At 40.8% G+C, this 12,808-nt stretch overlaps 1 protein-coding gene across 6 annotated transcripts in view; it reads left to right on the top strand.

The window, feature by feature from the left end:
* The window catches only part of fbxo9 (F-box protein 9), a 77,398-nt gene that overhangs the window by 60,961 nt on the left and 3,629 nt on the right, over positions 1-12,808 (top strand). For all 6 annotated transcript variants that reach the window (XM_069886031.1, XM_069886030.1, XM_069886028.1 and 3 more), the window contains 3 exons: positions 3,212-3,307; positions 7,153-7,246; positions 8,881-9,038. In XM_069886031.1, the coding sequence (XP_069742132.1) occupies positions 3,212-3,307; positions 7,153-7,246; positions 8,881-9,038 (348 nt within the window). The remainder of the gene's footprint in view (positions 1-3,211; positions 3,308-7,152; positions 7,247-8,880; positions 9,039-12,808) is intronic.

Below are 12,808 nucleotides of genomic sequence, written 5' to 3'. Positions count from 1 at the left end.
AATAAAGGGGAGGAGAATTAAGAGGAGTATGAGGAAAGGGGTCCTTGTGATTGGAATCTGGAATGCAGTTTTTGCACATATGGAAGGCAAAGGTTCTGTTGCACCCTTCAAGAAGGAAATTGAGTAGAAAAATTTGTAAGGCTGTGGAGAATGGACAAGGATTTGGATCCAATGATTTAATTGCACTGGTAGCGATCTGGCAGGGATGAGACTCTAATAGTCTCCTGTGATTTAATCATTCTATGAATTCCCTCATCGTTTACCCAAGTTGTGCAGAAAGCCTGCAAGTGCCTTTTACTGCCCATTTTTTGTGTCTCGCTCCCACCAAGGATTCACTCTGGTCAAGAGGAGGGCTAGGATGGCAGGGAGAAAACAGCAGCAAGTTAACCAAATGTGACACAATCAATGCAGGTTTAAAAATAAATTATAATGAAATTATCTTGCAGCAATAAACTCCACATCATTTATATAGGTGCAGGTTTAGGTCACTGAGTTTGTGCGCGAATTAGCTCCCATTTCTTCTTTGATTTTTATTTTTAAAAAAACTTGTGGCTGCTTGACCTGATTGTATCGCTACAATCTTCTGTCTTTTAGTTGTCCTTTTTTTCCAAAAAGCTCCCGTCTTGATTTCTAATCATTATAAACCTTGTTGATAGATTTGCATTGTTCAGAAAGATGGTGTTTGGTCTATCTTGCCTGTGCTGCCTTGTCAAGTTCTACACTTATCCCTTGTATCTACATTTTTTTCTTTTTCAATATATATCTATTTCTTTTTTTCTTTTGAAAGTTACATTTGAACTAGCCTTCATTCCTTTGACAAGTTGCACATTGCAGATAATTTTGGATTTAAAAAATGTAATTTTCCTCTAAATCACAATTTAAAAAAAAAATCAGTTGCCTTGTCATCAACCTTCCTACAATGGGAAATCACCAAAATAAAAGCTATCATAATTTTCAACTTCCTAAATCTCTCCATTATCTTTTTCTACAGATGTTGGGATCATGCACAATACGCAAAAGTGCTAGAAAAACTCAGCAGGTCATGCAGCCTCCATTGGAATACTGGAGAAAAGTGTGACCTGCTGTGTTTCTCTAACACTTTTGTGTAACATTCTTACCATGATCTTCTGTTCTGAAGGGATGAATCCTTGCGATTTCATTCACTGTATTACTGAAGTCTCTTATTCCTTGTGCCAGTCATGAAATACATTTGCATCTTTTAGTAAAGTGGTGTTTATATGTGTATTTAATACTCTATCTGACACCTAACCATTGGATTATAAAATTTTGTAACGTGTTTCACTTTTGTGTTCCCACTTGATGATGCCTGAGATCTAAATCTTTGACTGGTGGCCAAGATGATGGAGATCTGGTATCAATGTCCTGCACCCATTTTAAAATGGAGCCATGTAGATATCAAGTAGAGTTGCAATGAGCCAGGTGCTGTGGGCCTGATCGCTCTCTTGGTTAGGGGACACCTTCCGAAAGGCTTTAATTGCTGTTCAGGTTCCACTTCTAGGATTAGAACAATAAAACACAGTACATGCCCTACAATGTTGCGCTGATCTATATAAATCTATTCCACAATAATCTAACCCTTCCTTACCATACGCCCATAACCCTTGATTTTTCTGAGATTCATGTGCCTATCTAAGAGGTTTTTAAACATCTTTATTGCACCAGGCTATACCACATCCCCGGCAATACATTCTTGGCTCCCACCACCCTCTGCATTTAAAAAAGAATAACTTCTTGCATCTCTCCTGAACCAGCTATTCTCAACGGGGACCACACATTTAAGTAAAAGCCTTGTTTTCTTTTCACCTCGCGTAACATAATTTTTTTTGTGTGTGTGTAGTCAGTAGGAAAGAAATACAGAAAAAACCAAAACTTGACTGCTTCACGGGAAAGGGGGCCCATAAACTTTGAGTGGATTCCTAGCCAAAAGAAAGGTTGAGAATAGCTGCCCTATACTTTCATCCACTCATTTTTTTTTTCTTTTGGTGGTCCTGGAGTAGTTTCTGGTTAGGGTAGCACAGGGAGGTTTAAGCTGGCAGTGATGAGAGTACACATTTATGAATGTTTTTGATGTACTTGCAATATTTTAAAAACAATGAAAACACAAAAACATATACCCACCTCTGAATACAATTCAATACATTGAAATTAACTGAACTGAATCAAGAGACAGGAAGTCTACACTGGTCTCCAAGCTGACTGAGAACAAGAAGAGTGGATGTGTCTTGATATTTCATTAATGAGTTACTGATTATTTCATTCTGTCAATGTCCAAGCTGAAATCTGCAAGTTATTTCATTTGAGAATCATTTAATTGCATCTAGTAGAAGTTAAATACTTTAAATACATCTTTATCTCACGATTGTAACTGGATTCTGGATTAGATTTTCATTACCTACAAGAATTTTAAACTTTCAATTTACAACTGTATATTGTAACTCGAGCAAATTAGTTGAAGCAAGCAAAAGAAAATAAACATGGGGGGAAAACAATTTCATGCACATAGTCAGATGAACAATGATAGTTCCAATATTTTTCTCATGACGTTATTTCGATGAGTGGTATGGTCCACTTTATTCTCACATGGCCATCAACTCCCCTACACTTGTACTTGGGTTAATTTTCAGTAGCCAACTAATCCACTAACCAGAACGTCCTTGTGCTGTAGGAGAAAACCTGAGCACTCGGGAGGAATCCAGAGTTGCAGGAAGAACGTTCAAACTCTACACAGATAGCACCAGAACTTGGGATTGTTTGACTGCAGGGGTGATCAGACATTTGGGCTACCCTGGTTTGCTCTAACTTGACAATCCTCTGGGTTTTTTTTTGTGTGTGATTCTATTGTAAATTTTGAACTTTTGACTTTTTTAAAAAAATATGTTGTTCAGTGAGTTCATTGAGATCTTTTTCAGCATTTATCAGAAGAATTGCCTCTATTGTTTGTTTCGTGCTTTTTATTCTAGAATTTCAATTCAGTTAAGTTTGCATAGATGATACGTATCACAGCTATTGCTTTGAGCCATTCCAGAATCAGCAACTATTTATTTACAAGCTGCATAATCATTCGGAATGGAAAATTCTAAAATGTAGTGCAGTGTAACAGCGCCTTGCTATCAAGGAACGCTGTCGCCTTGGTTTATAGTGTAATATCTATTTTGAATGCAAAATTTAGAATGCATCTTTATATTAACAGGTATCTGCGATTTTTCCCTGGTGGTCAGGTAATAATGCTAACTACACCAGAAGATCCTCAATCCATTGTTCCCCGCTTATGTTGCAGGACTCCAAGGTAAGGATTGCAAGGTGTTCAGGTATTCAGAAGTCAACAGTAGCACACACACTAGTATCTGCAGCCTATAATTCAGGAGAATCACTGTTCACATTGGACTGTTATTTCTACGATGAACTGCTCCATTTTCTGTTGCATTACATTGCACAGCCAAGGAACCCTGATTGGAAGCTCATGCAAGGAAAGAAGGTGGCAGGAGGAGATGAAAGGAGGCACAGGGTTTCTGACCTCTGGCATGTAAATGGATAAGGAGATGTAGACAACAGAGAAGGATGATCAAGACGAGAGAAAGAAGATGAAAAGAAGCAATTAAAGTTGTATTAGCAACAAAAAAGGATATTTGTTTCAGGGATTAGATGTGGGAATGGTGATTGGATCTGCAGGATTGCTGGGAGGCAAATCACAGAGCAGAAACTTCATTTGAAGGTCAGAATCAGAGTTTTAAAACATAGAAATGGCACTTAGACCAAAATTGGCCCCGCTGGCCAAGCTATCTATCTAAGCTGGTTCTAATTACTACATTTGGCCCATATTCCATTTAACCCTTTTCTATCCATGTATAGATCTAAATGTCTTTTTAAAATTTGCTATTGTACCCACTTTTGCTTTTTAAATCTTGCCTCTCTCACCTTGAGCTTTAACCTTTTTCTGAGGGTAGGTGAGTCTATGATTATTCACCTTCTCTGTGGCCCTCCATGTTTCGTATGCCTTTTTAAAAAAAAAATGTCTCTCTTCAGCTTCCTATCATCTAGGAACTAAAGTCCCAACCTATCCAACCTCTCCTAGCTCGAGACTGCCTGTTCCAATACATGTATCTTTTCTGCACTCTTTCCAGTTTAATGATAGCTTGGTGTGTGACAAACTGTGCACAATACCACAGTAACGATTAACCCAAAGTATCATTTAGTTTAGATATGGGAATTGGTATATGGAATTAGCATTGGAAAGCAACACTGAGGTAGAAGATCTGCTTAACTGGCAGAGTAAACAAGAAGGCCAAACAGCTTCCTTGGTTTCTGTTCATTTGGTGTGTAAAAGATATTTACACTGCCATTCTTAAGATGTATCCCACAGGGTTTTTCCATTGTGATATAATTGACAATTTATAGAACAAAAGTGGGGGGGGGGGGTGGAGGGATGTTTAAGTCATGCAAATCCACATTTTCATGGGCTTTTGGAGCAGGATTGTGGTTTTAAGAATGTTTTGAATGGTGCAAGTGTATTTCAGCAGGTATTTGATACAGGACTAGACAGTAAACCTGCTAATAAAATTGAACTCTGGATGTTAAAAGGGCAAAGTCAACTTGAACACACATTTAAAAGATTGGAAAGTGGAGAGAAATGAAAAAGTTGATTTCACTCTGCTGGAAAATACACAGCAATAATCCTCAGTCACATAAAATATATATGAATAACAGGGACTCTGGTGTAAAGCGCATGATTTCAAATTTTGCAGATGCAGACTTCTTGGAATTTATTGAACTTGTTATTTGACTTTGAAGACATGATAGCTCATCTTTAAAAGAGAAATAAGGAATAATGCATTTGATGGGAGACATGAGGAAACACACAGTGAGCAAATTTAGGTGCTATGAACGTGACATTGAACTTGTGGCTACTTTTAAATGGCTCTTTGGGTTTTGGTTTATAAACTAAAGATGGAGAGTACAGAAGGATTTTGTTGTTGTTGAAATAATGAATTGGACTCCAGCAGAAGCATTTTAATCAAACCCTGATATCTTTAATAAAGTGGTGACAAGACCTTGGATGTAAACTATATTTTACCATCAGATATGTGAAGAAACCCAAATTGTGAAATTTGGTATCCTTTCACAAATAATATATGGGATATTTAGCTGGACTGCTCACAAAACAAACTTAATCATTGCACCTTTTTGTGTGACAATCGACTTAGAATCTGAGAATATTAATTGGCTGTTTAGTAGCAGTATTCACAATCATGACAACCTTGAATTACCCTGAGTGCCAAAAACCCAACATCTCTGCTGTAAAATTCTGCTGGGAGATGGGATTTTTTAAATTTTTTTTTAAATTTTTTATTTTTCACACCATAAATCACATTAGCCATGATATACACTTTTTCTTTTTCACACATATACAGTGACTTTTTCTCCCCCCCCCCCCCTCCTCCCAAGCCACCCCCCCCCCCCCACCCCCCCCACCCTCATCCATTTTAGGTATACAATCTAGGTTGCATTAAACCAGTCAGACAATGTTGTCATTCAACAAAAATACACCAGAAATTCTACTGAGTCCATTCTTTTCTTTCCTTCTCCTTCCATCAACTTAGGTAATGTTTGTCCCCGGTAGGTTTTCGCTATTGTATTTAATGTAAGGCTCCCATATTTGTTCGAATATTTCAATATTATTTCTTAAACTATATGTTATTTTTTCTAATGGAATACATTTATTCATTTCTATATACCATTGTTGTATTTTCAAATTATCTTCCAATTTCCAGGTTGACATTATACATTTTTTTGCTACGGCTAGGGCTATCTTAACAAATCTTTTTTGTGCATCCTCCAAATCAATTCCAAATTCTTTGTTTTTTATGTTACTTAGGAGAAAGATCTCTGGATTCTTTGGTATATTGTTTTCTGTTATTTTATTTAATATCTGATTGAGATCATCCCAAAATTTTTCTACTCTCTCACATGTCCAGATTGCATGAATTGTTGAGTAAGCTCCAGAAGTATCAACAATAACCTAACATTTACTTATTTTGCATGTATTCTTAAAAATTTGTGGATTGATTTCTGTTTAAGAATGTTACTTTGAAGGTGCAATTTGGACATGCACCTATAATAAAATGATAATTGGGTCCTGGTGGGAGCCCCCCCACATCTCCATCGGGCACACAAAACTCAAAACGGTCAACCAGTTTACCTATCTCGGCTGCACCATTTCGTCAGATGCAAGGATCGACAATGAGATAGACAACAGACTCGCCAAGGCAAATAGCGCCTTTGGAAGACTACACAAAAGAGTCTGGAAAAACAACCAAATGAAAAACCTCACAAAGATAAGCGTATACAGAGCCGTTGTCATACCCACACTCCTGTTCGGCTCCGAATCATGGGTCCTCTACCGGCATCACCTACGGCTCCTAGAACGCTTCCACCAGCGTTGTCTCCGCTCCATCCTCAACATCCATTGGAGCGCTTTCATCCCTAACGTCGAAGTACTCGAGATGGCAGAGGTCGACAGCATCGAGTCCACGCTGCTGAAGATCCAACTGCGCTGGGTGGGTCACATCTCCAGAATGGAGGACCATCGCCTTCCCAAGATCGTGTTATATGGCGAGCTCTCCACTGGCCACCGTGACAGAGGTGCACCAAAGAAAAGGTACAAGGACTGCCTAAAGAAATCTCTTGGTGCCTGCCACATTGACCACCGCCAGTGGGCTGATATCGCCTCAAACCGTGCATCTTGGCGCCTCACAGTTTGGCGGGCAGCAACCTCCATTGAAGAAGACCGCAGAGCCCACCTCACTGACAAAAGGCAAAGGAGGAAAAACCCAACACCCAACCCCAACCAACCAATTTTCCCCTGCAGCCGCTGCAACCGTGTCTGCCTGTCCCGCATCGGACTTGTCAGCCACAAACGAGCCTGCAGCTGACGTGGACTTTTACCCCCTCCATAAATCTTCGTCCGCGAAGCCAAGCCAAAGAAAAAAAGAATTGGATCCATATTTTTTATAAAGTAATTCCATGTAAACTCAAATTGTGTGTGACCTTACTTTGTCTTGAATTAGTTTGTTGCATTGATGTCATGGAACTTTATACAGCGGAATTGCTCAAGGGTATATTTTTGTCTCATAGAATTGACGCTGTCCTCTTTGGTCATTTTCGTTTGTCACAAGAAACAGATAATCAAACCAAAGTATTTGTTGTCCTGGCAAAGAAGAAGGAAGAGGTAGGTGTTAGGCTAATTGGTAGCAAGAGTTCAAAAATGATTTGCGGAAGTGTTATAAATCTTCATTGTCATTAGGTAATGGTGAATTTAAAACGTGTCTTTGTGTGATTTGGCCCTCATTCAACACTGAGAAGACCACCTCTTCAAAACCCATTCCTTGATAACTTGCCCGTTGTCCATTGAAACAGTTGGGCTGGGGCTGTCTCTTCAAGTTAGAGAAGTCTAGCTTTATTTTCCAATTACCTGTTCGAAGGAACTTAAAATGTTTTTTTAGCTTAAATGTACATAGTGGCATTAACAGAAAGTCAAACTGTTCAATCTTCAGTTTACAGATGTGTGACACAAGTTTTTGAAAAGATTGGATAAATGTCAGCAAGAAACTATAGAGGTTAAGACCATGCTTCTTGTGAGAGAAATAGAGTTTAAGATGTGACTAGATAGTGATTCTTCCAGCTAGGAGTTTCATTGAAAGTGAGATTAAGTGCTGGTGTTAGAAAAACGCAAAATGCTAGATAAACATAGCAACATCTCTGGAAACTGAATCGGGAATCAGAATTTATAGTCATGAACGTGTGTCAAGAAATTTGTTGCTTGCAGCAGCATCTCAGGTGCAAAAATTGCTATAAATTACATTTAAAAAAATAAATAAATTAGTGCAAAATAAGAGACAGGTAGTTTCTGTGGTTCACTGTAAATCAGAAATCTGATGGCGGAGGGGAAGAAGCTGTTTTTGTATTGTTTGGTGTTTGTCTTCTGGCTCCTGCACCTCCTTCCAGATGGTAGCAGTGAGAAGAGGGCATGGCCTGAGTGTTGAGGGGCTGCTTTCTTGAGACACCACATCTTGTAGATGTCCTTCCTAAATGAAGTGAAGACTAATGCCCATGATGGCACCGGATGAGTTCACAACTCTGTAGCCGTGATGCAGCTGGTTAAAATGCTCTCCACGGTACACCTGTAGAAATTTCCAAGAGCTTTTGGTGACATACCAAATCTCCTCAAGCTCCTAAGGAAGTATATCTGCTAATGAGCCTTCTTCATGATTGCACTGACATAAAGGCTCCAGGATAGATCTTCAAAGATCTTGACACCCAAAAGTTTTTGAGTTCTTTATCCTTTCCACTGCTGACCTCTCAATGAGTACTGGTCTAATGAGTTAACAGTTCCTCTCTCCAAAGATGCTGCCTGACCTATTGGATTTCTCCAGCATTTTCTGTTCTTATTTCCAAGTTCCAGTATGTGCGCACTTTAATTTTCAATAAATCTTGGATTTTTCCCTTTCATTGGAATACATAAAAGTGCTGGAGTAACTCAGTAGTTGCACAGCATCCACAGGAAGTAAAAGACTGTCAACATTTGATCCTGAAACATTGCCTTGCACTTCCTGTGACTGTTGTGTGATTGATGAGTTTCTCCAGCACGTTTGTGATTGCACTCAAACCCAGCATCTGCAAACTTTCTTCTTTAACTCCATTTCATCATACTTCTGTAAAATGGATGTCAAAATAGGAATTATTGATGTTGGCTAGTTATTCATATGGTATCAGGAATTAAAGTATAATTCAGCAATAATGTTCTTTTTAGGGTGAAGTAAATTTTTGAAAAAGTGATTTGTTCCTTTTCTTTTCCAAAAATAGAAGACCCCAGAATATCAGAAGTACCGATATTACCGGCGGGCTCCTGCTTCCACTGAGATTGACCACAATTTTCATGTGGGGTTGCAGCTTGTGTCTAGTGGGCGACAGCGGTTTAACAAATTGGTCTGGCTTCATCACTCGTGTCTAGTTACCTACAAGTGAGTATCAAAGTATGCTCTTGCAATCCCATTTTATATGTCTTAATGTGGGTGTATTCATCTCTTTGACACTGGGGATGAGAGTTTCCATTTTTGAATGTACCGAAACCTATTGGGGTGTGTTAAAGTGGTACAGAAACCGGCACTATCGTGCCTGTGCCAGCCTTTGAAAGAGCCATTCAATTAGTCCTGTCAGTATGCTTTCCAGTTCACTCTAGAAGCACTTCTCATTGCCAGTTCTGTTGAAGTTGCTTCACCCACTTCTGCAGGCAGTTCATTTTAGATCATCAACACTTTCCGTATTAAAAAAAAATTCCCATCATTTTGTCTTCAGTTCATTATGTCCAATTGTTGTAAAGAATACCCAGCAAACTTCTTAGAAAAAATAGTCAAGTTTATTGTCATCTGATTATACAAGTACAACCCAATGAAACAGCATTCTCTGGTCGTTGGTGCAAATCATGTGGTCATTCAGTCCAACATAACAGACACACAGACAAACAATACATATGCAGGCAAGAATTCATCTATACAAATAAATAAATAAATGTTTCATGAATATGTGAGTCTCAGATGGTTGGTGTGAGCAGTTCCTTTTGTCCTTCAGCATTCTCACTGCTCATGGGAAGAAATTGTTCCTCAGCCTGGTGGTGCTGGCTCTGATCCTCCTGTATCTCTTTCCCAATGGGAGCAGCTGAAAGATGCTGTGTGCAGGTTGGAAGGGGTCCTCAATGATTTTGCGTGCCTCTACAGACAACGACCCTGGTAGACTATGTTGATGGGGGATGAGGGAGACCCCACTGATCTGCTCTGCCACTCATATGGTCCTGTGGATTGACCATTTCTCTGCAGCAAATACCACACTGTGATGCAGCAGGTCAGGACGCTCTCAGTAGAACTCCAATAGAAGGTTGATATAATGGTGGTCGGTAACTTTGCCCACTTCAGTCTTTTCAGAAAGTGCTATCAATGTTGTACCTTCCAGACAAGTGAGGAGATATTGAATATCCACGATAGGCCACTGGTTAAGTGAACTCCAAGGATCTTGGTGCTCTCCACTACAGAATTTTTGATGTGTAATGGCAGATGGTCTTTCCTGGTCCTCCTGAAGTCCACGATCATTTCCTTTGTCTTGTACACATTGAGACTCGGGTTGTTAGTCTTGCACCATTTCTTGAGATTTTCCATCTTTTCTCTGTAGCGCGACTCCTCGTTGTTGCTGATGAGGCTGACAACTGTTGTGTCATCTACAAACTTGATGACTGTTTTTGAGCTGCATCTGGCGTTGCAGTTGTGGGTCAGTAGAGTGAAAAGGAGTGGGCTGGGCAGATATCCCTCAGGCACGCCAGTGCTCGACTTTCTGGTACTGACCTGGACAGACTGTGGTCTTTCCGTTAAGAAGTCCAGAAGCCAGTTTCAGAGAGGGGTGTTGAGTCCCAGCGAGGACAGCTTCTCCACCACCTTCTGGGCAATGATTATATTAAAAGTTAAGCTGAAGTTGATGAACAGCATCCTGATGTATGAGCCATTGTTCTCCAGGCGGGTCAGGATGAAGTGAATGGACAAGGCTACAGCATCATCTGTAGAATGATTTCTTCTAAAGGTGAATTGAAATGGGTCCAGTGTGTCTGGAAGGTACACTTTGATGTGTTCTGTCACCAGATGCTGAAAGCATTTCATAAGGTGGAGGTCAGTGCTATAGGGTAGTAGTCATTGAGGCCAGTTATTGTCTTGAGCACCAGGATAATGGTGGCTGTCTTAAACCCTGCAGGAAAGATGGAGTACTGCAGTGAGGTATCGAAGAGAGGGTGGTGTGGTTGGCGCGATGCTGTTACAGCGCCAGTGATCATGACCAGGGGATCGAATCCTGTGCTGTCTGTAAGGAGTTTGAGCATTCTTCCCCAAGCCTCTGATTTCCTCCCACTCTTCAAAACGTACAGGGATTCTAGGCCGATTGGATGGCATGGGCTGGTGGGCTGAAATGACCTGTTTGTGATGTATCTCTCAATTTAAATTAATTATAAAATAAACAAAATGTCCAGGAAGACCTCTGTCAGTTGGTCTGCACAATCCTTCAGGTATGTTGTCTGGTCCCGCTGCCAAGAAATCATCTTGGATAGGGACCCCTCACCTTGGCTGTGGCTATGCAGGGGAACATGGAGCTTTCGTTGGCGTCGTTCTATTCTTCTCATCAAACCATGCATAGGTATTCAGTCTGTCTGGAAGGGAGGTGTCATTGTCCTTAATTTGCAAGGTTGACACGATTTGTGCTACATGCGCCTCGTGTTGCCAGTGCTGCACAACTGTCTGTGAATATTCTGTGCATACCCTTGCTTTGCCTTCCGGATTGCACGGGAGAGTTCAGCCCTGGTTTATCTTAGTACCAGCACATCTCTGTGCTGAAGGTAGCATCACAAACTCGGAGAAGGGCCTGGACCTCTTCATCCAATCACTTGGTGATGTAGCCAGTCATTGAGCTCATGTACTCCTACATTTACATGACCGTTTGGGTGACCACCTCCCTGAACCAGCTCCAGTCCCAGGTCTCCAAGACTCAAACCAGTCTTGTAGCGCAGCTGTGTGCCACCCCACCCCCGGTCACATCCTAATATCCCTGCGAACTGACCTAGTTTGCTTTGCTAGCAGTCAATATGCTGGGGTTAGTAGGACAGATATGTGATTGGTGGAGGCGAGGTGCAGCCTTATACACACCGGGGAAATTGGTGTACACCCGAACTAGGGTGTTCTCTCCTCTGGTGGCTATGTTGACATGCTGTTGAAACCATGGTAAGACCGTTTTTAGGATGGTGTGATTGAAGTCACCAGGAACAATCCTAGCACCATCAGGATGGGATGTCTGGGCTTCATAGATGGCACATTAAATCTCCTTCATGACTTCATCCTCATTAGCCGAAGGCATAATATAGATTGCAGCAATCATTCTGGCTGAGAATTCCCTGGGCGGGTAGAAGGGTCTGCATTTCACCAGAGGCACTGTATCTCTGTTGAGCAGAAAGCCTTCACGACAGAGCCATTAGTGCACCGTTCTCATTGACGTAAATGCACAAACCCCTCCTCGAGTCTTGCCAGAAGCAGCAGTGTCTCTGTCTGCCCTGAAGGGGATAAGGCCACCCAGCTGGATCACTGAGTCTGGAATGGTGTCCCGTAGCCACGATTTTGAAATCACCAGAGCACAGCAGCTCTGCAGTTCTCTCTGGTTCAGATGCAGCCTCATGTAGTCTATCTTCTTCTCCTGCGATCTTTCATTTGAGAGAAAGATCATCGGGAGCGCAGGTCTGAAGGGGTTAACTCTCAGTCTAACTCCGATGCCCAGTATCCCGGCAGAGTACACCACACTTTTACCTCTCCTTAAATTGCCAAAATCAGATTAGGAGCAAGTATTGTTCCTAATCTGACCATGACCATGATTAGGAGCAAGTATTATCAAAAATAGCTGGATACTTTGCAAAAGGTAAGCAAGTTCGTTTGGGGGGGAAAAAAATTAGTGACTTTGCATCTTAAGGCAATAAATGGACCAAATCTGCTTATTCTAAATGATGCTTTTAGCAGCAGTGTGGAAAAATATAAATCCCTAGTTGGAAGTTTTTGTCTTTAAGCTACTCATGGATGCTTTATACCAGAGGAGCTTGCATGAAAAATGAAACTTTTAGGCCAATTCTCTTCCAATGGGTTTGTTTTTGTATGTGCCCAAGCAGCAGGGTATATTATTTGATGGAGATTGGTTTCTCATAATCATTTGATGACCAGAA

The sequence above is a fragment of the Narcine bancroftii genome, chromosome 6, assembly GCF_036971445.1.
Source record: "Narcine bancroftii isolate sNarBan1 chromosome 6, sNarBan1.hap1, whole genome shotgun sequence".
Lineage (NCBI taxonomy): Eukaryota > Metazoa > Chordata > Chondrichthyes > Torpediniformes > Narcinidae > Narcine > Narcine bancroftii.
This window is presented reverse-complemented; position numbering and strand designations above follow the sequence as displayed.